At 46.3% G+C, this 26,828-nt stretch overlaps 1 protein-coding gene across 1 annotated transcript in view; it reads right to left on the bottom strand.

Annotated features, from left to right (window-relative positions):
- The window catches only part of LOC144940628 (uncharacterized), a 111,218-nt gene extending 84,914 nt beyond the window's left edge, over positions 1-26,304 (bottom strand). The window contains exon 1 of the mRNA XM_078866886.1: positions 24,999-26,304. Within this exon, the coding sequence (XP_078723012.1) occupies positions 25,006-26,304 (1,299 nt within the window). The 3' untranslated portion in view covers positions 24,999-25,005. The remainder of the gene's footprint in view (positions 1-24,998) is intronic.
- Between the last annotated feature and the right edge of the window lie 524 nt (positions 26,305-26,828).

Raw genomic sequence — 26,828 nt, 5'->3', positions numbered from 1 at the left:
CTAACAACTCCTCACTAACAACTCCTTACTCACTAACAACTCCTTACTCACTAACAACTCCTCACTAACAACTCCTTACTCACTAACAACTCCTCACTAACAACTCCTTACTCACTAACAACTCCTTACTCACTAACAACTCCTTACTCACTAACAACTCCTCACTAACAACTCCTCACTCACTAACAACTCCTCACTCACTAACAACTCCTCACTAACAACTCCTTACTCACTAACAACTCCTCACTCGCTAACAACTCCTCACTCACTAACAACTCCTCACTCACTAACAACTCCTCACTCACTAACAACTCCTCACTCACTAACAACTCCTTACTCACTAACAACTCCTCACACACTAACAACTCCTCACTCACTAACAACTCCTCACTCACTAACAACTCCTCACTCACTAACAACTCCTCACTCACTAACAACTCCTCACTAACAACTCCTCACTCACTAACAACTCCTCACTCACTAACAACTCCTTACTCACTAACAACTCCTTACTCACTAACAACTCCTCACTAACAACTCCTTACTCACTAACAACTCCTCACTCACTAACAACTCCTCACTAACAACTCCTTACTCACTAACAACTCCTTACTCACTAACAACTCCTCACTCACTAACAACTCCTTACTCACTAACAACTCCTCACTCACTAACAACTCCTTACTCACTAACAACTCCTCACTAACAACTCCTTACTCACTAACAACTCCTCACTCACTAACAACTCCTTACTCACTAACAACTCCTCACTAACAACTCCTCACTCACTAACAACTCCTTACTCACTAACAACTCCTCACTCACTAACAACTCCTCACTCACTAACAACTCCTCACTCACTAACAACTCCTCACTCACTAACAACTCCTTACTCACTAACAACTCCTCACTCACCAACAACTCCTCACTCACTAACAACTCCTTACTCACTAACAACTCCTCACTCACTAACAACTCCTCACTAACAACTCCTCACTCACTAACAACTCCTTACTCACTAACAACTCCTTACTCACTAACAACTCCTCACTCACTAACAACTCCTCACTCACTAACAACTCCTTACTCACTAACAACTCCTTACTCACTAACAACTCCTTACTCGCTAACAACTCCTCACTAACAACTCCTTACTCGCTAACAACTCCTCACTCACTAACAACTCCTTACTAACAACTCCTCACTCACTAACAACTCCTTACTCACTAACAACTCCTCACTCACTAACAACTCCTTACTCACTAACAACTCCTCACTCACTAACAACTCCTCACTAACAACTCCTTACTCACTAACAACTCCTCACTCACTAACAACTCCTCACTAACAACTCCTTACTCACTAACAACTCCTCACTCACTAACAACTCCTCACTAACAACTCCTCACTCACTAACAACTCCTCACTCACTAACAACTCCTCACTAACAACTCCTTACTCACTAACAACTCCTCACTCACTAACAACTCCTCACTCACTAACAACTCCTCACTAACAACTCCTTACTCACTAACAACTCCTTACTCACTAACAACTCCTTACTCACTAACAACTCCTCACTCACTAACAACTCCTCACTCACTAACAACTCCTCACTAACAACTCCTTACTCACTAACAACTCCTCACTCACTAACAACTCCTCACTAACAACTCCTTACTCACTAACAACTCCTTACTCACTAACAACTCCTCACTCACTAACAACTCCTCACTAACAACTCCTTACTCACTAACAACTCCTCACTCACTAACAACTCCTCACTAACAACTCCTTACTCACTAACAACTCCTCACTCACTAACAACTCCTCACTAACAACTCCTTACTCACTAACAACTCCTTACTCACTAACAACTCCTTACTCACTAACAACTCCTCACTCACTAACAACTCCTCACTAACAACTCCTTACTCACTAACAACTCCTTACTCACTAACAACTCCTCACTCACTAACAACTCCTCACTCACTAACAACTCCTCACTCACTAACAACTCCTCACTCACTAACAACTCCTCACTCACTAACAACTCCTCACTCACTAACAACTCCTTACTCACTAACAACTCCTTACTCACTAACAACTCCTCACTCACTAACAACTCCTCACTCACTAACAACTCCTTACTCACTAACAACTCCTCACTCACTAACAACTCCTCACTCACTAACAACTCCTCACTCACTAACAACTCCTCACTCACTAACAACTCCTCACTCACTAACAACTCCTCACTCACTAACAACTCCTCACTCACTAACAACTCCTCACTCACTAACAACTCCTCACTAACAACTCCTCACTCACTAACAACTCCTTACTCACTAACAACTCCTCACTCACTAACAACTCCTCACTCACTAACAACTCCTTACTCACTAACAACTCCTCACTCACTAACAACTCCTCACTCACTAACAACTCCTCACTCACTAACAACTCCTCACTCACTAACAACTCCTCACTAACAACTCCTTACTCACTAACAACTCCTCACTCACTAACAACTCCTCACTAACAACTCCTCACTCACTAACAACTCCTCACTCACTAACAACTCCTCACTAACAACTCCTTACTCACTAACAACTCCTCACTCACTAACAACTCCTCACTAACAACTCCTCACTCACTAACAACTCCTCACTCACTAACAACTCCTCACTAACAACTCCTTACTCACTAACAACTCCTTACTCACTAACAACTCCTCACTCACTAACAACTCCTCACTAACAACTCCTTACTCACTAACAACTCCTCACTAACAACTCCTTACTCACTAACAACTCCTCACTCACTAACAACTCCTTACTCACTAACAACTCCTCACTCACTAACAACTCCTCACTCACTAACAACTCCTTACTCACTAACAACTCCTTACTCACTAACAACTCCTTACTCACTAACAACTCCTCACTCACTAACAACTCCTCACTCACTAACAACTCCTTACTCACTAACAACTCCTTACTCACTAACAACTCCTTACTCACTAACAACTCCTCACTCACTAACAACTCCTTACTCACTAACAACTCCTTACTCACTAACAACTCCTTACTCACTAACAACTCCTCACTCACTAACAACTCCTTACTCACTAACAACTCCTCACTCACTAACAACTCCTCACTCACTAACAACTCCTTACTCACTAACAACTCCTTACTCACTAACAACTCCTTACTCACTAACAACTCCTCACTAACAACTCCTCACTCACTAACAACTCCTCACTCACTAACAACTCCTTACTCACTAACAACTCCTCACTCACTAACAACTCCTCACTCACTAACAACTCCTTACTCACTAACAACTCCTTACTCACTAACAACTCCTCACTAACAACTCCTTACTCACTAACAACTCCTTACTCACTAACAACTCCTTACTCACTAACAACTCCTTACTCACTAACAACTCCTCACTCACTAACAACTCCTCACTCACTAACAACTCCTCACTCACTAACAACTCCTCACTAACAACTCCTCACTCACTAACAACTCCTCACTCACTAACAACTCCTCACTCACTAACAACTCCTTACTCACTAACAACTCCTCACTAACAACTCCTTACTCACTAACAACTCCTCACTCACTAACAACTCCTCACTAACAACTCCTTACTCACTAACAACTCCTTACTCACTAACAACTCCTTACTCACTAACAACTCCTCACTCATTAACAACTCCTCACTCACTAACAACTCCTCACTAACAACTCCTCACTCACTAACAACTCCTCACTCACTAACAACTCCTTACTAACAACTCCTTACTCACTAACAACTCCTCACTCACTAACAACTCCTCACACACTAACAACTCCTTACTCACTAACAACTCCTCACTAACAACTCCTTACTCACTAACAACTCCTTACTCACTAACAACTCCTCACTAACAACTCCTCACTAACAACTCCTTACTCACTAACAACTCCTCACTCACTAACAACTCCTTACTAACAACTCCTCACTCACTAACAACTCCTTACTCACTAACAACTCCTCACTAACAACTCCTCACTAACAACTCCTTACTCACTAACAACTCCTTACTCACTAACAACTCCTCACTAACAACTCCTCACTAACAACTCCTTACTCACTAACAACTCCTTACTAACAACTCCTCACTCACTAACAACTCCTCACTCACTAACAACTCCTCACTAACAACTCCTTACTCACTAACAACTCCTTACTAACAACTCCTTACTCACTAACAACTCCTTACTCACTAACAACTCCTCACTCACTAACAACTCCTTACTAACAACTCCTCACTCACTAACAACTCCTCACTCACTAACAACTCCTTACTCACTAACAACTCCTCACTCACTAACAACTCCTTACTAACAACTCCTCACTCACTAACAACTCCTCACTCACTAACAACTCCTCACTCACTATCAACTCCTTACTCACTAACAACTCCTACTCACTAACAACTCCTCACTCACTAACAACTCCTCACTAACAACTCCTCACTAACAACTCCTTACTCACTAACAACTCCTTACTAACAACTCCTTACTCACTAACAACTCCTCACTCACTAACAACTCCTCACTCACTAACAACTCCTCACTCACTAACAACTCCTCACTCACTAACAACTCCTCACTAACAACTCCTTACTCACTAACAACTCCTCACTCACTAACAACTCCTCACTCACTAACAACTCCTTACTCACCAACAACTCCTCACTAACAACTCCTCACTCACTAACAACTCCTCACTAACAACTCCTCACTCACCAACAACTCCTCACTCACTAACAACTCCTCACTCACTAACAACTCCTCACTAACAACTCCTCACTCACTAACAACTCCTCACTCACTAACAACTCCTCACTCACTAACAACTCCTCACTCACTAACAACTCCTCACTCACCAACAACTCCTCACTCACTAACAACTCCTCACTCACTAACAACTCCTCACTCACTAACAACTCCTTACTCACTAACAACTCCTCACTCACTAACAACTCCTCACTCACTAACAACTCCTTACTCACTAACAACTCCTCACTAACAACTCCTCACTCACTAACAACTCCTCACTCACCAACAACTCCTCACTAACAACTCCTCACTCACTAACAACTCCTCACTAACAACTCCTCACTCACTAACAACTCCTCACTAACAACTCCTCACTCACTAACAACTCCTCACTCACTAACAACTCCTCACTCACTAACAACTCCTCACTCACTAACAACTCCTCACTCACTAACAACTCCTCACTCACCAACAACTCCTCACTCACCAACAACTCCTCACTAACAACTCCTCACTCACTAACAACTCCTCACTAACAACTCCTCACTCACTAACAACTCCTCACTCACTAACAACTCCTCACTAACAACTCCTTACTCACTAACAACTCCTCACTCACTAACAACTCCTTACTCACTAACAACTCCTTACTCACTAACAACTCCTTACTCACCAACAACTCCTTACTCACTAACAACTCCTTACTAACTAACAACTCCTCACTCACTAACAACTCCTCACTCACTAACAACTCCTTACTCACTAACAACTCCTTACTCACTAACAACTCCTCACTCACTAACAACTCCTTACTCACTAACAACTCCTTACTCACTAACAACTCCTTACTCACTAACAACTCCTCACTCACTAACAACTCCTCACTCACTAACAACTCCTTACTCACTAACAACTCCTTACTCACTAACAACTCCTCACTCACTAACAACTCCTCACTCACTAACAACTCCTTACTCACTAACAACTCCTTACTAACTAACAACTCCTCACTCACTAACAACTCCTCACTCACTAACAACTCCTCACTCACTAACAACTCCTTACTCACTAACAACTCCTTACTCACTAACAACTCCTCACTCACTAACAACTCCTCACTCACTAACAACTCCTTACTCACTAACAACTCCTCACTCACTAACAACTCCTCACTCACTAACAACTCCTTACTCACTAACAACTCCTCACTCACTAACAACTCCTCACTCACCAACAACTCCTTACTCACCAACAACTCCTCACTCACTAACAACTCCTCACTCACTAACAACTCCTCACTCACTAACAACTCCTCACTCACTAACAACTCCTCACTAACAACTCCTCACTCACTAACAACTCCTCACTCACTAACAACTCCTCACTAACAACTCCTTACTCACTAACAACTCCTCACTCACTAACAACTCCTCACTCACTAACAACTCCTCACTCACTAACAACTCCTCACTCACTAACAACTCCTCACTAACAACTCCTCACTCACTAACAACTCCTCACTCACTAACAACTCCTTACTCACTAACAACTCCTCACTCACTAACAACTCCTTACTCACTAACAACTCCTTACTCACTAACAACTCCTCACTCACTAACAACTCCTTACTCACTAACAACTCCTCACTCACTAACAACTCCTTACTCACTAACAACTCCTCACTCACTAACAACTCCTCACTCACTAACAACTCCTCACTCACTAACAACTCCTCACTCACTAACAACTCCTCACTCACTAACAACTCCTCACTAACAACTCCTTACTCACTAACAACTCCTCACTCACTAACAACTCCTCACTCACTAACAACTCCTCACTCACTAACAACTCCTCACTCACTAACAACTCCTCACTAACAACTCCTCACTCACTAACAACTCCTCACTCACTAACAACTCCTCACTAACAACTCCTCACTCACTAACAACTCCTCACTCACTAACAACTCCTCACTCACTAACAACTCCTCACTAACAACTCCTCACTCACTAACAACTCCTTACTCACTAACAACTCCTTACTCACTAACAACTCCTCACTCACTAACAACTCCTCACTCACTAACAACTCCTCACTAACAACTCCTCACTCACTAACAACTCCTTACTCACTAACAACTCCTCACTAACAACTCCTCACTCACTAACAACTCCTCACTCACTAACAACTCCTCACTAACAACTCCTCACTCACTAACAACTCCTCACTCACTAACAACTCCTCACTAACAACTCCTTACTCACTAACAACTCCTCACTAACAACTCCTTACTCACTAACAACTCCTCACTCACTAACAACTCCTCACTAACAACTCCTTACTCACTAACAACTCCTCACTAACAACTCCTCACTCACTAACAACTCCTCACTCACTAACAACTCCTCACTAACAACTCCTCACTCACTAACAACTCCTTACTCACTAACAACTCCTCACTAACAACTCCTCACTCACTAACAACTCCTCACTAACAACTCCTTACTCACTAACAACTCCTCACTCACTAACAACTCCTCACTCACTAACAACTCCTCACTCACTAACAACTCCTCACTCACTAACAACTCCTTACACACTAACAACTCCTCACTCACTAACAACTCCTCACTCACTAACAACTCCTCACTAACAACTCCTCACTCACAAACAACTCCTTACTCACTAACAACTCCTTACTCACTAACAACTCCTTACTCACTAACAACTCCTCACTCACAAACAACTCCTCACTCACAAACAACTCCTTACTCACAAACAACTCCTCACTCACTAACAACTCCTTACTCACTAACAACTCCTTACTCACTAACAACTCCTCACTCACAAACAACTCCTTACTCACTAACAACTCCTCACTCACTAACAACTCCTTACTCACTAACAACTCCTCACTAACAACTCCTCACTCACTAACAACTCCTCACTCACTAACAACTCCTCACTCACTAACAACTCCTCACTAACAACTCCTTACTCACTAACAACTCCTCACTAACAACTCCTCACTAACAACTCCTCACTCACTAACAACTCCTCACTAACAACTCCTTACTCACTAACAACTCCTCACTAACAACTCCTTACTTACTAACAACTCCTCACTCACTAACAACTCCTCACTAACAACTCCTTACTCACTAACAACTCCTCACTAACAACTCCTCACTCACTAACAACTCCTCACTAACAACTCCTTACTCACTAACAACTCCTCACTAACAACTCCTTACTCACTAACAACTCCTTACTCACTAACAACTCCTCACTAACAACTCCTTACTTACTAACAACTCCTCACTCACTAACAACTCCTCACTAACAACTCCTTACTCACTAACAACTCCTCACTAACAACTCCTTACTCACTAACAACTCCTCACTAACAACTCCTCACTCACTAACAACTCCTCACTAACAACTCCTTACTCACTAACAACTCCTCACTAACAACTCCTTACTCACTAACAACTCCTTACTCACTAACAACTCCTCACTAACAACTCCTTACTCACTAACAACTCCTCACTAACAACTCCTCACTCACTAACAACTCCTCACTAACAACTCCTTACTCACTAACAACTCCTCACTAACAACTCCTTACTCACTAACAACTCCTCACTAACAACTCCTTACTCACTAACAACTCCTCACTAACAACTCCTCACTCACTAACAACTCCTCACTAACAACTCCTTACTCACTAACAACTCCTTACTAACAACTCCTTACTCACTAACAACTCCTCACTAACAACTCCTCACTAACAACTCCTTACACACTAACAACTCCTCACTAACAACTCCTTACTCACTAACAACTCCTCACTAACAACTCCTCACTCACTAACAACTCCTCACTAACAACTCCTCACTAACAACTCCTTACACACTAACAACTCCTCACTCACCAACAACTCCTCACTCACTAACAACTCCTCACTCACCAACAACTCCTTACTCACTAACAACTCCTCACTAACAACTCCTCACTAACAACTCCTCACTAACAACTCCTCACTCACTAACAACTCCTTACTCACTAACAACTCCTTACTCACTAACAACTCCTCACTCACTAACAACTCCTCACTCACCAACAACTCCTTACTCACTAACAACTCCTCACTCACTAACAACTCCTCACTAACAACTCCTTACTCACTAACAACTCCTCACTCACTAACAACTCCTCACTAACAACTCCTTACTCACTAACAACTCCTCACTCACCAACAACTCCTTACTCACTAACAACTCCTCACTCACTAACAACTCCTCACTCACCAACAACTCCTTACTCACTAACAACTCCTCACTCACTAACAACTCCTCACTAACAACTCCTTACTCACTAACAACTCCTCACTCACCAACAACTCCTTACTCACTAACAACTCCTCACTCACTAACAACTCCTCACTCACTAACAACTCCTCACTCACTAACAACTCCTCACTCACCAACAACTCCTCACTCACTAACAACTCCTCACTCACTAACAACTCCTCACTCACTAACAACTCCTCACTCACTAACAACTCCTCACTCGCTAACAACTCCTTACTCACCAACAACTCCTCACTCACTAACAACTCCTTACTCACCAACAACTCCTCACTCACTAACAACTCCTCACTCACTAACAACTCCTCACTCACTAACAACTCCTTACTCACTAACAACTCCTCACTCACTAACAACTCCTCACTCACTAACAACTCCTTGCTCACTAACAACTCCTCACTCAATAACAACTCCTCACTCACTAACAACTCCTCACTCACTAACAACTCCTTGCTCACTAACAACTCCTCACTCAATAACAACTCCTCACTCACTAACAACTCCTTACTCACTAACAACTCCTTGCTCACTAACAACTCCTCACTCACTAACAACTCCTCACTCACTAACAACTCCTCACTCACTAACAACTCCTCACTCACCAACAACTCCTCACTCACTAACAACTCCTTACTCACTAACAACTCCTTACTCACTAACAACTCCTTGCTCACTAACAACTCCTCACTCAATAACAACTCCTCACTCACTAACAACTCCTTGCTCACTAACAACTCCTCACTCAATAACAACTCCTCACTCACTAACAACTCCTTACTCACCAACAACTCCTCACTCACTAACAACTCCTCACTCACTAACAACTCCTCACTCACTAACAACTCCTCACTCGCTAACAACTCCTCACTCACTAACAACTCCTCACTCACTAACAACTCCTCACTCACTAACAACTCCTCACTCACTAACAACTCCTCACTCACTAACAACTCCTCACTCACTAACAACTCCTCACTCACTAACAACTCCTTACTCACCAACAACTCCTCACTCGCTAACAACTCCTCACTCACTAACAACTCCTCACTCACTAACAACTCCTCACTCACTAACAACTCCTCACTCACCAACAACTCCTCACTCACTAACAACTCCTCACTCACTAACAACTCCTTACTCACCAACAACTCCTTACTCACTAACAACTCCTCACTCACTAACAACTCCTTACTCACTAACAACTCCTCACTCACCAACAACTCCTCACTCACTAACAACTCCTCACTCACTAACAACTCCTCACTCACTAACAACTCCTCACTCACTAACAACTCCTCACTCACCAACAACTCCTCACTCACTAACAACTCCTCACTAACAACTCCTTACTCACTAACAACTCCTCACTCACTAACAACTCCTCACTCACTAACAACTCCTCACTAACAACTCCTTACTCACTAACAACTCCTTACTCACTAACAACTCCTCACTAACAACTCCTTACTCACTAACAACTCCTCACTAACAACTCCTCACTCACTAACAACTCCTCACTAACAACTCCTTACTCACTAACAACTCCTCACTAACAACTCCTTACTCACTAACAACTCCTCACTAACAACTCCTTACTCACTAACAACTCCTCACTAACAACTCCTTACTCACTAACAACTCCTTACTAACAACTCCTTACTCACTAACAACTCCTCACTCACTAACAACTCCTCACTAACAACTCCTTACTCACTAACAACTCCTTACTAACAACTCCTTACTCACTAACAACTCCTCACTAACAACTCCTCACTAACAACTCCTTACACACTAACAACTCCTCACTAACAACTCCTTACTCACTAACAACTCCTCACTAACAACTCCTCACTCACTAACAACTCCTCACTAACAACTCCTCACTAACAACTCCTTACACACTAACAACTCCTCACTCACCAACAACTCCTCACTCACTAACAACTCCTCACTCACCAACAACTCCTCACTCACTAACAACTCCTCACTAACAACTCCTCACTAACAACTCCTTACTCACTAACAACTCCTCACTCACTAACAACTCCTTACTCACTAACAACTCCTCACTCACTAACAACTCCTCACTCACCAACAACTCCTCACTCACCAACAACTCCTCACTCACTAACAACTCCTCACTCACTAACAACTCCTCACTCACTAACAACTCCTCACTCACCAACAACTCCTCACTCACTAACAACTCCTCACTCACCAACAACTCCTCACTCACTAACAACTCCTCACTAACAACTCCTCACTAACAACTCCTTACTCACTAACAACTCCTCACTCACTAACAACTCCTTACTCACTAACAACTCCTTACTCACTAACAACTCCTCACTCACTAACAACTCCTCACTCACCAACAACTCCTCACTCACTAACAACTCCTCACTCACTAACAACTCCTCACTCACTAACAACTCCTTACTCACTAACAACTCCTCACTCACTAACAACTCCTCACTCACTAACAACTCCTCACTCACTAACAACTCCTTACTCACTAACAACTCCTCACTCACTAACAACTCCTCACTCACTAACAACTCCTCACTCACTAACAACTCCTTACTCACTAACAACTCCTCACTCACCAACAACTCCTCACTCACTAACAACTCCTCACTCACTAACAACTCCTCACTCACTAACAACTCCTCACTCACTAACAACTCCTTACTCACTAACAACTCCTCACTCACTAACAACTCCTCACTCACTAACAACTCCTCACTCACTAACAACTCCTTACTCACCAACAACTCCTCACTCACTAACAACTCCTTACTCACTAACAACTCCTTACTCACTAACAACTCCTCACTCACTAACAACTCCTCACTCACTAACAACTCCTCACTCACTAACAACTCCTCACTCACTAACAACTCCTCACTCACTAACAACTCCTTACTCACTAACAACTCCTCACTCACTAACAACTCCTCACTCACTAACAACTCCTTACTCACTAACAACTCCTTACTCACTAACAACTCCTCACTCACTAACAACTCCTCACTCACCAACAACTCCTCACTCACCAACAACTCCTCACTCACTAACAACTCCTTGCTCACTAACAACTCCTCACTCACTAACAACTCCTTGCTCACTAACAACTCCTTACACACTAACAACTCCTCACTCACTAACAACTCCTCACTCACCAACAACTCCTCACTCACTAACAACTCCTCACTCACCAACAACTCCTCACTCACTAACAACTCCTCACTAACAACTCCTCACTAACAACTCCTTACTCACTAACAACTCCTCACTCACTAACAACTCCTCACTCACTAACAACTCCTCACTCACCAACAACTCCTCACTCACTAACAACTCCTCACTCACTAACAACTCCTTACTCACTAACAACTCCTCACTCACTAACAACTCCTCACTCACTAACAACTCCTCACTCACCAACAACTCCTCACTCACTAACAACTCCTCACTCACTAACAACTCCTCACTCACTAACAACTCCTTACTCACTAACAACTCCTCACTCACTAACAACTCCTCACTCACTAACAACTCCTCACTCACTAACAACTCCTTACTCACCAACAACTCCTCACTCACTAACAACTCCTTACTCACTAACAACTCCTTACTCACTAACAACTCCTCACTCACTAACAACTCCTCACTCACTAACAACTCCTCACTCACTAACAACTCCTCACTCACTAACAACTCCTCACTCACTAACAACTCCTTACTCACTAACAACTCCTCACTCACTAACAACTCCTCACTCACTAACAACTCCTTACTCACTAACAACTCCTCACTAACAACTCCTCACTCACCAACAACTCCTCACTCACTAACAACTCCTCACTAACAACTCCTCACTCACTAACAACTCCTTACTCACTAACAACTCCTTACTCACTAACAACTCCTCACTCACTAACAACTCCTCACTAACAACTCCTCACTCACCAACAACTCCTCACTCACTAACAACTCCTTACTCACTAACAACTCCTCACTCACTAACAACTCCTCACTCACTAACAACTCCTCACTCACCAACAACTCCTCACTCACTAACAACTCCTCACTAACAACTCCTCACTCACTAACAACTCCTCACTCACTAACAACTCCTCACTAACAACTCCTCACTCACTAACAACTCCTTACTCACTAACAACTCCTTACTCACTAACAACTCCTCACTCACTAACAACTCCTCACTCACTAACAACTCCTCACTCACCAACAACTCCTCACTCACTAACAACTCCTCACTCACTAACAACTCCTCACTCACTAACAACTCCTCACTCACTAACAACTCCTCACTCACTAACAACTCCTCACTCACTAACAACTCCTTACTCACTAACAACTCCTCACTCACTAACAACTCCTTACTCACTAACAACTCCTTACTCACTAACAACTCCTCACTCACTAACAACTCCTCACTAACAACTCCTTACTCACTAACAACTCCTCACTCACTAACAACTCCTCACTAACAACTCCTTACTCACTAACAACTCCTCACTCACTAACAACTCCTCACTCACTAACAACTCCTCACTCACCAACAACTCCTCACTCACTAACAACTCCTTACTCACTAACAACTCCTTACTCACTAACAACTCCTCACTCACTAACAACTCCTCACTAACAACTCCTCACTAACAACTCCTTACTCACTAACAACTCCTCACTCACTAACAACTCCTCACTAACAACTCCTCACTAACAACTCCTTACTCACTAACAACTCCTTACTAACAACTCCCTACTAACAACTCCTCACTCACTAACAACTCCTCACTCACCAACAACTCCTCACTCACTAACAACTCCTTACTCACTAACAACTCCTCACTCACTAACAACTCCTCACTCACCAACAACTCCTCACTCACTAACAACTCCTCACTCACTAACAACTCCTCACTCACCAACAACTCCTCACTCACTAACAACTCCTCACTAACAACTCCTCACTAACAACTCCTTACTCACTAACAACTCCTCACTCACTAACAACTCCTCACTCACCAACAACTCCTCACTCACTAACAACTCCTTACTCACTAACAACTCCTCACTCACTAACAACTCCTCACTCACTAACAACTCCTCACTCACTAACAACTCCTCACTAACAACTCCTTACTCACTAACAACTCCTCACTCACTAACAACTCCTCACTAACAACTCCTCACTCACTAACAACTCCTCACTCACTAACAACTCCTCGCTCACTAACAACTCCTCACTCACTAACAACTCCTCACTCACTAACAACTCCTCACTAACAACTCCTCACTCACTAACAACTCCTTACTCACTAACAACTCCTCACTCACTAACAACTCCTCACTAACAACTCCTTACTCACTAACAACTCCTCACTAACAACTCCTCACTCACTAACAACTCCTTACTCACTAACAACTCCTCACTCACTAACAACTCCTCACTAACAACTCCTCACTCACTAACAACTCCTTACTCACTAACAACTCCTCACTCACTAACAACTCCTCACTAACAACTCCTCACTCACTAACAACTCCTTACTCACTAACAACTCCTCACTCACTAACAACTCCTCACTAACAACTCCTTACTCACTAACAACTCCTCACTCACTAACAACTCCTCACTCACTAACAACTCCTTACTCACTAACAACTCCTTACTCACTAACAACTCCTCACTCACTAACAACTCCTCACTAACAACTCCTTACTCACTAACAACTCCTCACTCACTAACAACTCCTCACTCACTAACAACTCCTCACTCACTAACAACTCCTTACTCACTAACAACTCCTTACTCACTAACAACTCCTCACTCACTAACAACTCCTCGCTCACTAACAACTCCTTACTCACTAACAACTCCTCACTCACTAACAACTCCTCACTCACTAACAACTCCTTACTCACTAACAACTCCTTACTCACTAACAACTCCTCACTCACTAACAACTCCTTACTCACTAACAACTCCTTACTCACTAACAACTCCTCACTCACTAACAACTCCTCACTCACTAACAACTCCTTACTCACTAACAACTCCTTACTCACTAACAACTCCTCACTCACTAACAACTCCTCACTCACTAACAACTCCTTACTCACTAACAACTCCTCACTCACTAACAACTCCTCACTCACTAACAACTCCTCACTCACCAACAACTCCTCACTCACTATCAACTCCTCACTCACTAACAACTCCTTACTCACTAACAACTCCTCACTCACTAACAACTCCTCACTCACTAACAACTCCTCACTCACTAACAACTCCTCACTCACTAACAACTCCTTACTCACTAACAACTCCTCACTCACTAACAACTCCTTACTCACTAACAACTCCTCACTCACTAACAACTCCTCACTCACCAACAACTCCTTACTCACTAACAACTCCTCACTCACTAACAACTCCTCACTCACTAACAACTCCTCACTCACTAACAACTCCTTACTCACTAACAACTCCTCACTCACTAACAACTCCTCACTCACTAACAACTCCTCACTCACCAACAACTCCTTACTCACTAACAACTCCTCACTCACTAACAACTCCTCACTCACCAACAACTCCTCACTCACTAACAACTCCTCACTCACTAACAACTCCTCACTCACCAACAACTCCTTACTCACTAACAACTCCTCACTCACTAACAACTCCTCACTCACCAACAACTCCTTACTCACTAACAACTCCTCACTCACCAACAACTCCTCACTCACTATCAACTCCTCACTCACCAACAACTCCTCACTCACTAACAACTCCTCACTCACTATCAACTCCTCACTCACCAACAACTCCTCACTCACTAACAACTCCTCACTCACCAACAACTCCTCACTCACTAACAACTCCTTACTCACTAACAACTCCTCACTCACCAACAACTCCTCACTCACTATCAACTCCTCACTCACTAACAACTCCTCACTCACTAACAACTCCTCACTCACTAACAACTCCTCACTCACTAACAACTCCTCACTCACCAACAACTCCTCACTCACTAACAACTCCTCACTCACTAACAACTCCTCACTCACCAACAACTCCTTACTCACTAACAACTCCTCACTCACTAACAACTCCTCACTCACCAACAACTCCTTACTCACTAACAACTCCTTACTCACTAACAACTCCTCACTCACCAACAACTCCTCACTCACTATCAACTCCTCACTCACTAACAACTCCTCACTCACCAACAACTCCTCACTCACTAACAACTCCTCACTCACTAACAACTCCTTACTCACTAACAACTCCTCACTCACCAACAACTCCTCACTCACTAACAACTCCTCACTCACTAACAACTCCTCACTCACTAACAACTCCTCACTCACTAACAACTCCTCACTCACTAACAACTCCTTACTCGCTAACAACTCCTTACTAACAACTCCCTACTAACAACTCCTCACTTACTAACAACTCCTCACTCACTAACAACTCCTTACTCACTAACAACTCCTTACTCACTAACAACTCCTTACTAACAACTCCCTACTAACAACTCCTTACTTACTAACAACTCCTCACTCACTAACAACTCCTTACTCACTAACAACTCCTTACTCACTAACAACTCCTTACTAACAACTCCCTACTAACAACTCCTCACTTACTAACAACTCCTCACTCACTAACAACTCCTTACTCACTAACAACTCCTTACTCACTAACAACTCCTTACTAACAACTCCTCACTCACTAACAACTCCTCACTCACTAACAACTCCTTACTCACTAACAACTCCTTACTCACTAACAACTCCTTACTAACAACTCCCTACTAACAACTCCTTACTTACTAACAACTCCTCACTCACTAACAACTCCTTACTCACTAACAACTCCTTACTCACTAACAACTCCTTACTAACAACTCCCTACTAACAACTCCTTACTCACTAACAACTCCTTACTCACTAACAACTCCTTACTAACAACTCCCTACTAACAACTCCTCACTCACTAACAACTCCTCACTCACTAACAACTCCTCACTCACTAACAACTCCTTACTCACTAACAACTCCCTACTAACAACTCCTCACTCACTAACAACTCCTCACTCACTAACAACTCCTTACTCACTAACAACTCCTTACTAACAACTCCCTACTAACAACTCCCTACTAACAACTCCTCACTCACTAACAACTCCTCACTCACTAACAACTCCTTACTCACTAACAACTCCTTACTCACTAACAACTCCTTACTAACAACTCCCTACTAACAACTCCTTACTTACTAACAACTCCTTACTCACTAACAACTCCTTACTCACTAACAACTCCTTACTAACAACTCCCTACTAACAACTCCTTACTTACTAACAACTCCTTACTCACTAACAACTCCTTACTAACAACTCCTTACTTACTAACAACTCCTCACTCACTAACAACTCCCTACTAACAACTCCTTACTCACTAACAACTCCTTACTAACAACTCCCTACTAACAACTCCTTACTCACTAACAACTCCTCACTCACTAACAACTCCTTACTTACTAACAACTCCTCACTCACTAACAACTCCCTACTAACAACTCCTTACTTACTAACAACTCCTCACTCACTAACAACTCCTTACTAACAACTCCTTACTTACTAACAACTCCTCACTCACTAACAACTCCTTACTAACAACTCCTTACTTACTAACAACTCCTTACTCACTAACAACTCCTTACTCACTAACAACTCCTTACTAACAACTCCCTACTAACAACTCCTTACTTACTAACAACTCCTTACTCACTAACAACTCCTCACTAACAACTCCCTTACAATTGTTCATTGCTGGAGGAGTCCCCCCCCCCCTCTACCTGAAAATCTTGGTTTCGCCATTGCTAACCGACCTCCTGTATACCAGGCGAGGTAGTTAACATCTCAGAGCCACCGTGGCGCCTAAACTGTTGGGGCAAGCTCTGTTAGCGAGCACCTATGAAGGCTGGAACGGCGCGGCACCACGCCACACCACGCCCGGCCGCCTTTGTCTCCCAAGTGACGATGTTTTTTTGTTTTGTTTACACATCGCACGATGTACACATGTATTTTGATGAGGGGGAGGATGAGGATGATGATGAGGGTGATGTGGGTGATGAGGATGACGAGGATGATGATGAGGATAATGATTAGGATGATGAGGGGGAGGATGATGAGGATGAGGAGGATGAGGGGGAGGATGAGGGGGCGGATGAGGAGGATGATGAGGGTGATGATGAGGGTGATGAGGATGAGGAAGATGATGATGATGAGGATGATGATGAGGATAATGATGATGGGGATGGTGAGGGGGAGGATGAGGGTGATGAGGAGGAGGATGATGAGGGTGATGTGGGTGATGATGATGATGAGGATGATGATGAGGAGAATGATGGGGGTGATAAGGATGAGGAGGATGATGGGGAGGATGAGGGTGATGAGGAGGGTGATGAGGAGTGGACGCCTGGTGCCCTGTGGCTATGAACGGAGTGGAGGGAGCTCCTCATCCGGTGACTCTCACGACCCAGAGTCGCAGAGCGGGCCGAGACCCCCCCCCAGCCAACGGAGACTTCGCCGGGTCCACGTCGCACATCGAGTGGCGCGAAAGAAGTTCAACAAAGACCCCCCGTATAGCCTTAACAGACTATTCTTAGGTTCTTTCGGTTAAGTCACGTATAAAGATAAAATAATAAATTAAATAATAGCATACTACGACGTTTCGACTGCAACACAAGCAATCATCATCAGGCACAAAAGAAAGAAATAGCAACAAAAATCGAAGCAGAAAACTATAGATATATGGTTAGATTTTTGTTGCTACTGTATTTCTTTCTTTTATGCCTGATGATGATTGCTTGTGTTGCAGTCGAAACGTCGTAGTATGCTATTATTTAATTTATTATTTTATCTTTATACGTGACTTAACCGAAAGAACCAAAGAATGATTCCTGCAGTCACGAAAGCCCCAAAATTGAGCCTTAACAGACTGTAGGGGCAAGTGCTGTTAGCGAGCACCTATGAAAGCCAACACGCGCACACACACACACATCGGAAAAATACTCGACGCTGTCGTGTATTGATTGACTCGTACAACCACATTCAGATACGTTTGGCAGGTAGCGATGCTATATATTGGATACGCACGCCAATGTTATTATAATTCATACTCGTAGGTTTTTTTCGGTACAGTCACGTAGGTAAAAAATAAAAATAAATAAAAATAAAAAAATCAGATAAAATAATAACTCACGACGTTTCGGAGGCAACACAAGTCTCCGTCTTCAGGCGGGACCGTCACAGCCAGATTCACTGTATCAAGTACATTTACTTTATTTTATTTTTTATTTGTTACCTACGTGACTTTACCGAAAAAAACCGAAGAGTACGAATCCTTGCAGTCGCGAAAGCTTCAAATCTAGAATCATCATAACTGTTATGGACAGCCCTTCGTGGAGTGGAGGAAACAACGACAGTTACAATTGATTAGCGCTTACATGCACACTGCAACCGCGCACGCTTTACGGTAAAGATACAGCCCTTCATGAGCGATGTCTGACCATACTTCACCACGCTGGTCAGTGCGGGTTGGTGACTCACCTCATAGATCCGTAGACTCACACGAAGATCCATAGACTTACAAAGACACCCGTAGACTCACACAGAGACCCATAGACTCACAAAGAGACCCATAGACTCACAAAGAGACCCATAGACTCGCACAGAGATCCATAGACTCACACAGAGACCCATAGACTCACAAAGAGACCCATAGACTCATACAGACACCCATAGACTCACAAAGAGACCCATAGACTCGCACAGAGATCCATAGACTCACACAGAGACCCATAGACTCACAAAGAGACCCATAGACTCATACAGACACCCATAGACTCACAAAGAGACCCATAGACTCGCACAGAGATCCATAGACTCACACAGAGACCCATAGACTCACAAAGAGACCCATAGACTCATACAGACACCCATAGACTCATACAGACACCCATAGACTCACACAGAGATCCATAGACTCACACAGAGACCCATAGACTCACAAAGAGACCCATAGACTCATACAGACACCCATAGACTCACACAGAGACCCATAGACTCACACAGAGATCCATAGACTCAGAGACCCATTGACTCACGAAAAGACCCATAGACTCACACAGAGATCAATAGACTCAGACACAGATCGACTCACATGGAAACCCATCGACTGCACTATGGATCACGTAAGTGTACGCTAGCCTATGGGTCTGCATGCGAGTGTATGGGTCTGTATGTAGGTCAATGGACCATGTCAGCGTGCGTCTATGGATCTCTGTGCAATGAGTCTGGACGCGGATGGGGCAGAGGCACGGAATAGCAGCACGTGGACAGGCACAGAGACAGACAGAGACACAGACAGAGACACAGAGAGAGACAGAGACACAGAGAGAGACACAGAGACACAGAGACACAGAGAGAGACACAGAGACAGAGACACAGAGAGAGAGACACAGAGAGAGACACAGAGAGAGACACAGAGACAGAGACACAGAGAGACACAGAGACAGAGACACAGAGAGAGACACAGAGACAGAGACACAGAGAGAGACACAGAGACACAGAGACAGAGAGAGACACAGAGGCAGAGACACAGAGAGAGACACACAGAGACACAGAGAGAGACACAGAGAGAGACACAGAGAGAGACACAGGCACAGAGACAGACAGAGACAGAGAGAGACACAGAGAGAGACACAGAGGCAGAGACACAGAGAGAGACACATAGACAGAGACACAGAGAGAGACACAGAGAGAGACACAGAGACACAGAGAGAGACACAGAGACACAGAGAGAGACACAGGCACAGAGACAGACAGAGACACAGAGAGAGACACAGAGACAGAGCCACAGAGAGAGACACAGAGACAGAGACACAGACAGACAGAGAGAGAGAGAGGTTCCTGCAGCCATGGGACATTTGGCTCAGAAGGAGATGCCCTTTGGGAGGAACAGGGAAAGACGCACGGGGGGAGGGGGATGGGGAAGACCGCTCTCCCCCCGTGTCCATTGCACGTGAACGGCACAGTGGAAGACTTTTATTTTTTTTCCCCGTGAGTCTCTTTGGACGACACGCGCCCGATCCGTCGGTCGCTTCGCGGCTGAGTCGCAAGCACGGGGCGTGGAGAGGGGGGGGGGGGTCGTTGGCGGATGACGCCGTTGAGGCCACCGGCCCCTCGTGCAAACAAAAATTCGGGAGAACTCCCGATTACTGCTGGCGGGCTGCGAGATGTCCGTATGGGCTGCCCAGAGCCGGCCCAGCCACTAAGCGACCCTTGCAATTGCAAAGGGCCCCGTGGCCAGCAGAGGGCCCCCTAGAGTCACTGCTAGCTAGTGGGTGAAAAAAATCATACATCAAAGGGGCCTCCAACCAAATTTTGCTTAGGGCCCCCAAAGGTCTAGGGCCGGTTCTGGGGCTGCCCACGCTCCCGATCTGGGTGGCATCGCGGGGGGGCAGTTTTCGTCACTTTCGCCGATAAGAAGACATCATCGGTTGTGTGAGTGCTGCCCCGCCATGTGAGAAATCGTTGGGGGTGTTTGACAGCACCACGATGATGATGATGATGGCGTGCTGTGGGGGGGGCGGGGGGGGGTGTTTTCACAAGTTGTGTATCGTCGTGGGGGTGGAGGGGGGGGGAGCCGAACACCGGGTGAGATTTAAAAGTATCGATATATAAATGCCCGGATTCATCGCACGACGAGATCTCTCGAAGCTCACGAAAATCACCGCGGGGCTCCCTCTCGGGAGGGTGCGGCAACATTTTTAGGGCGATTTGCCAGAAAACCCCCAAATCGTGAGAGTTCGGCTCCGCGCGTAGCGGAATCCGGAAAACCCGGAGAGAGCCCCCCCCCCATCTCCTCCACCCCCCCCCCATCTCCTCCACCTACCACCCCACCCCCCTCTCGTTCTGGGTGCGACGCCCAGAAACGTCGCCTCCCGGCCACGACCTCGCAGCTCCGCGCCTACAGGCACCTGGCAAAGCCACTGGCTCCACGCCAAGCCCTTCTTCACTTTGCGTCATCAACATGGCAAAGCACGTGGTTGTTTGTCTGTTATTCTTGGTTCTTTCGGTAAAGTCACGTAGAAGGGAAATAATAAAATAATAAAAATAACACATAATTAAATAATTCTCGATTTAAAACTTTCGTGACTGCAGGGATTCATCTCCTTGGTTCTTTCGGTAAAGTCACGTAGAATGGAAATAATAAAGTAATACAAATAAAACATAATAAAATAATTCTCACGACGTTTGCGGCCACAGCGCAAGCAGCCGTCCTCAGGCGAAGAACAGGTCTGTCGAGAAGACAGAGTCGGAGTCTATTTTATTATTTCCCTTCTACGTGACTTTACCGAAAAAACCAAGAATATGAATCCCTGCAGTCACGAAAGCTTTAAATCGAAATGTTTGTTTGTTGTTGTTGTTGTCTTCTCAGAACGTCACGATCAGGGCCCGTCCCTACTAGAGCGGAAGTATTAGGTCTGACATCGTGACGTCAAGGCGCGGACCCCCCCCCCTTCCCATGGGGCCCAGGGCGCTCGCCCCGAATCGCCGCACCCTCTAGAGGACGGTTCTGGTCACAATTCAAGACCCCGGATTGCCAGGGGATGACCGATTCAGTGCAATTGAACTAATTTTGATTCGGCGATTCAACCCCACCTCCCTACCCTGCATCAATCGATACGCGCGATCACAGTTCACATCACGCAACCATTCACAGTGGCCACGTTGTGGATGTTAGCGCCCTAGTGGAAATATCTCCACGCCCGAGCGCAAAACGCGGAGATTCGAAACACACATTCTGGCGACATGGTGGGGAGGGGGACGGGCAGATCTTATTTCAAAACTCTCACACGCGCGCGCAGTACATGAGACTTCGTACTTGACAGAAGATCGAGAGCCCGTAGTAGCACCTGCCATAGAAATGTGGAATTTCCACCGCCGGGGGCAGGAGCTGCAACATTGACAGTTCGTGACAATGCCTTCGCCAAACTCTGTATGGCCCGTCCAGGAGCATTAGGGCTTTCATCAATTTTCAAAAAATATATATATCTGTGTAGAGGCCAAATGCTCGGTCATACAGCAAGCTACTCAAGCCGACAGTGGCTCAATTCCATGCGACCTCTGGAGACACTGTGTTTCCTGTCTACTTAAAAACTTACGCGACATTCCACCGATGATGAATTGATTGCAACGAACGATAGGGCAGACAGTCCGTGTGCCGACACGCGCGATCTTGCTGAAGCTGATATTCTGCTCTTGACGTTCAAGCTACTTTTATTGATCACCGATATTGATCATCACCATTTTTTTTAATCAATGTCCCAATATCTTATAATTCCCAGCCAGCAAAGACCTCTATGTGTGTTGCTCCTCAGGTCACTCAGAACTCACGTCTCACCCTGGCTAGAATTCTTCATCATCGTCGTCGTCGTCACCATGATCACCTTGGGCATGTGACACGGCTGTCCCTCAGCGGCGGTGCGTTCCACGAAAGGTCGTGGTTCGATTCGAGCGGCCGCCCTGGTTAATACTGCGGCGTGCGTGTCAATTGTAAAAAAAACGATGTACGTTCGAGACCCCGTGGCGCTGTGTTATCTCCCTCGCCTGGTATGCAGGAGGTCGTGGGTTCGATCCCGACCCTGACGCCTGCTGTATATTTGTAGTTTGCGTGTTCTCCCAGTGGTCGCGTGGATTTTTCTCTGTATCCTCCGGGTTTCCCCTCGACATTGAGAAACATGCGTTTGGAGAATTTGGCCGCGATAGATTTCCCACGTGACAAGCCACTTCGTTGAGCTATCATTTGTGGCCAGGTCGCTTCCGACAAAGATCTACGTAGCTCAGTGCGCCTTAACCTGGTCAAGTAAAGATGGTTTAGTTTTAGTTTAGTTTGGTCATCGTATGCCGGCGTCAGGAACATTACACCGCAAATGACTCAATCGGGATTCTACACACACACAGCAGCAGCTACTTCGCTCGCGACTGCCAAACCCTCCTGAATCAACAGTCTTGAGACTCGGCGAGGCTAAATGCCTCGGTAAACAAGTGGTTTTCCCCTAAATGCAATTATTCTTCAACTGTGCAGCAAACCAAAAAACACGTGTGGATGTCCACGCATCCAGAGCCCGGTCTGGGAGAGTAACGATGTAGGCGATGTGGCCTTCCCTAGATTCTTCTGGATTTTCTCCAGATTCTTCAGCAGAATTCTCTGGATTCTATTTCTTCTTCCTCTTCTCGATTTGCCTCCCACAACTTCCGAGCAGATTTTCAACGATCTTTAAAAAAAGCTAATCATTTACAAAAAAAACGTAACGGAATGAATGAATGAACGACAAAATAATTAAAAAAACCAGCCCGATACCAGTAATCATCTTTCACGGCACAGAACTACAATCCGCAGTTAATAAAAACCCACAAAACATTCATCCCTTTCTTATTGCAGCAGCAGCCGTCGTCGCCACCACGACCCCTCCAGAAACCTCAATAGGCCAACCAGCCCAAGGTCCCATTTCCACGCAGCTCCACCCACCGCCGTGGTTATGTGGAGCTATCACCTGAGCGACACAGTTACAACAATGCCGAGTAGTCTCCGCCCGCAGGAGACCCCCACGACCCACGGGTGGGCGTTGTGACTGGGTTGGGCCCTCTCGCCTTCTCACCGTGACCTCACAGCACCAGCCAGAAGTCGTCACGACCACGAGACCCGTGCCTCCCTCCCAGCGTCACCATCTGCTGCTGCTGGTGTTGCTGCTGCTGCTGATGTTGTTGTTGCTGGTGGTGCTGGTGGTGGCCTTGGCCCGTTGGGTCCGGAGGGACCCCAAGGTCCGGAGGAGTAGGGAGTGGAGTTCCACCCGGGGTCACGATTACCCGAGTATACTCGTCTGCAGAAATTACCGCCTCGCCCTCCCCCACCTCCTCCTCCCCCTCCTCCTCCTCCTCCTCTTCTTCTTCTACCTCCTCTGCGGCATCATCATCGTCATCTTCTTCTCCATCTCGACACGGACCACCCTCCTCCATACTCACCGCCGTGCACGCAGGGGGCTCGGGGCCAACCCCAGCACCGGGGGTCCCCAGGGGTCCACTCGCCAGGGGTCCGCTCCCCGGGGGTCCGCTCGCCGGGGGTCCGCTCCCCGGGGGTCCGCTCCCCGGGGGTCCGCTCCCCAGGGGTCCGCTCCCCAGGGGTCCGCTCGCCAGGGGTCCGCTCGCCAGGGGTCCACTCCCCAGGGGTCCGCTCTCCGTGCCGGTCCCGGTGGCGAGGGTCGCGTCGAGCCCCTGGACTCCGGGCTCGGGGCTGGGGCCCACGGTGCTGGCCCGGCGTCGGCCACGGACGGGGTAGAGCAGCCGGAGCAGCGGGGAGCGGTGGCCGTGGGGGCCCTTGACGGGGTGCGTGGGATCCACAACCTCTCCAGACCGCGCTGCTGCCGCTGCTGCTGAAGGAACTGCGGATTTCGGCGCTTCATCCACCGGTCGCTCGCCCCTGTTCTCCTGCAGCACGGCGTTGGCGCAGATGAGGATGAAGATGCCCACCCCCATGGTGACGGGGCCCAGGACCCGCAACTTCTGCGAGCGACTCACGAAGCCGGACGACGACGACGACAAGGACGACGACGAGGACGACGATGACCGAGCCGGCCCACCGCGCCCCGGTGAGCCGGCGGCACCCGCGGCGTCCCGGTGCCAGTATCCCAGGGCCGCCATCACCACCCCGCCGAGGAGGACGATGGCCCCGGCGAGGAGCCAGCAGCCCGGCGGGGAGCAGGGACGCACGCGGGGGCGAGACGGCGGCGGTGGCGGCGGTGGTGGTCCAGACGCCGAGGCAGAGGAGGCGCGGGGGAGCGGCCACCATCGCCGCCGCTGTCGCCGCTTGCTGCGAGCTGCCCCCCGGGGCACCGATGGTGATGCGTCGAGGACGACCACGGAGGAGAGTTGGGTCGGCGCGGTCCCCGGCTCGCGCGTGGGGTCCATGGGTGAAGGGGTACAGGAGGGTTCCCTCCCTGCCGCCACCACCGCCACCACCGCTACCGACCACCCGAGTTTTTCCCAACCTCCTTCCCCCCCCCCTCTTCACCCCACCGCTTGCCGGGCACAACGAGCCCCCCGGTGGAAGCCGATGTGTGAGTGTTGTGGGTGGTGGCGTGAGCGGTGGTGTCGGAGGTTGTGTGAGTGGTTGGTGGTGTGAGTGGTGGTGTGAGTGGTTGTGTGAGTGGTGGTGTCGGAGGTTGTGTGAGTGGTTGTGGTGGTGTGAGTGGTTGGTGGTGTGAGTGGTGGTGTGAGTGGGGGTGTGAGTGGTGGTGTGAGTGGGGGTGTGAGTGGTGGTGTGAGTGGGGGTGTGAGTGGTGGTGTGAGTGGTTGGTGGTGTGAGTGGTGGTGTGAGTGGTGGTGTTAGTGGTGGTGTGAGTGGGGGTGTGAGTGGTGGTGTGAGTGGTGGTGTGAGTGGTGGCGTGAGTGGTGGTGTCGGAGGTTGTGTGAGTGGTTGGTGGTGTGAGTGG

Source organism: Lampetra fluviatilis, chromosome 23 (assembly GCF_964198595.1).
Source record: "Lampetra fluviatilis chromosome 23, kcLamFluv1.1, whole genome shotgun sequence".
NCBI lineage: Eukaryota > Metazoa > Chordata > Hyperoartia > Petromyzontiformes > Petromyzontidae > Lampetra > Lampetra fluviatilis.
The sequence above is the reverse complement of the archived record's forward strand: the minus strand, read 5'-3'. Positions and strand labels throughout refer to the sequence as shown.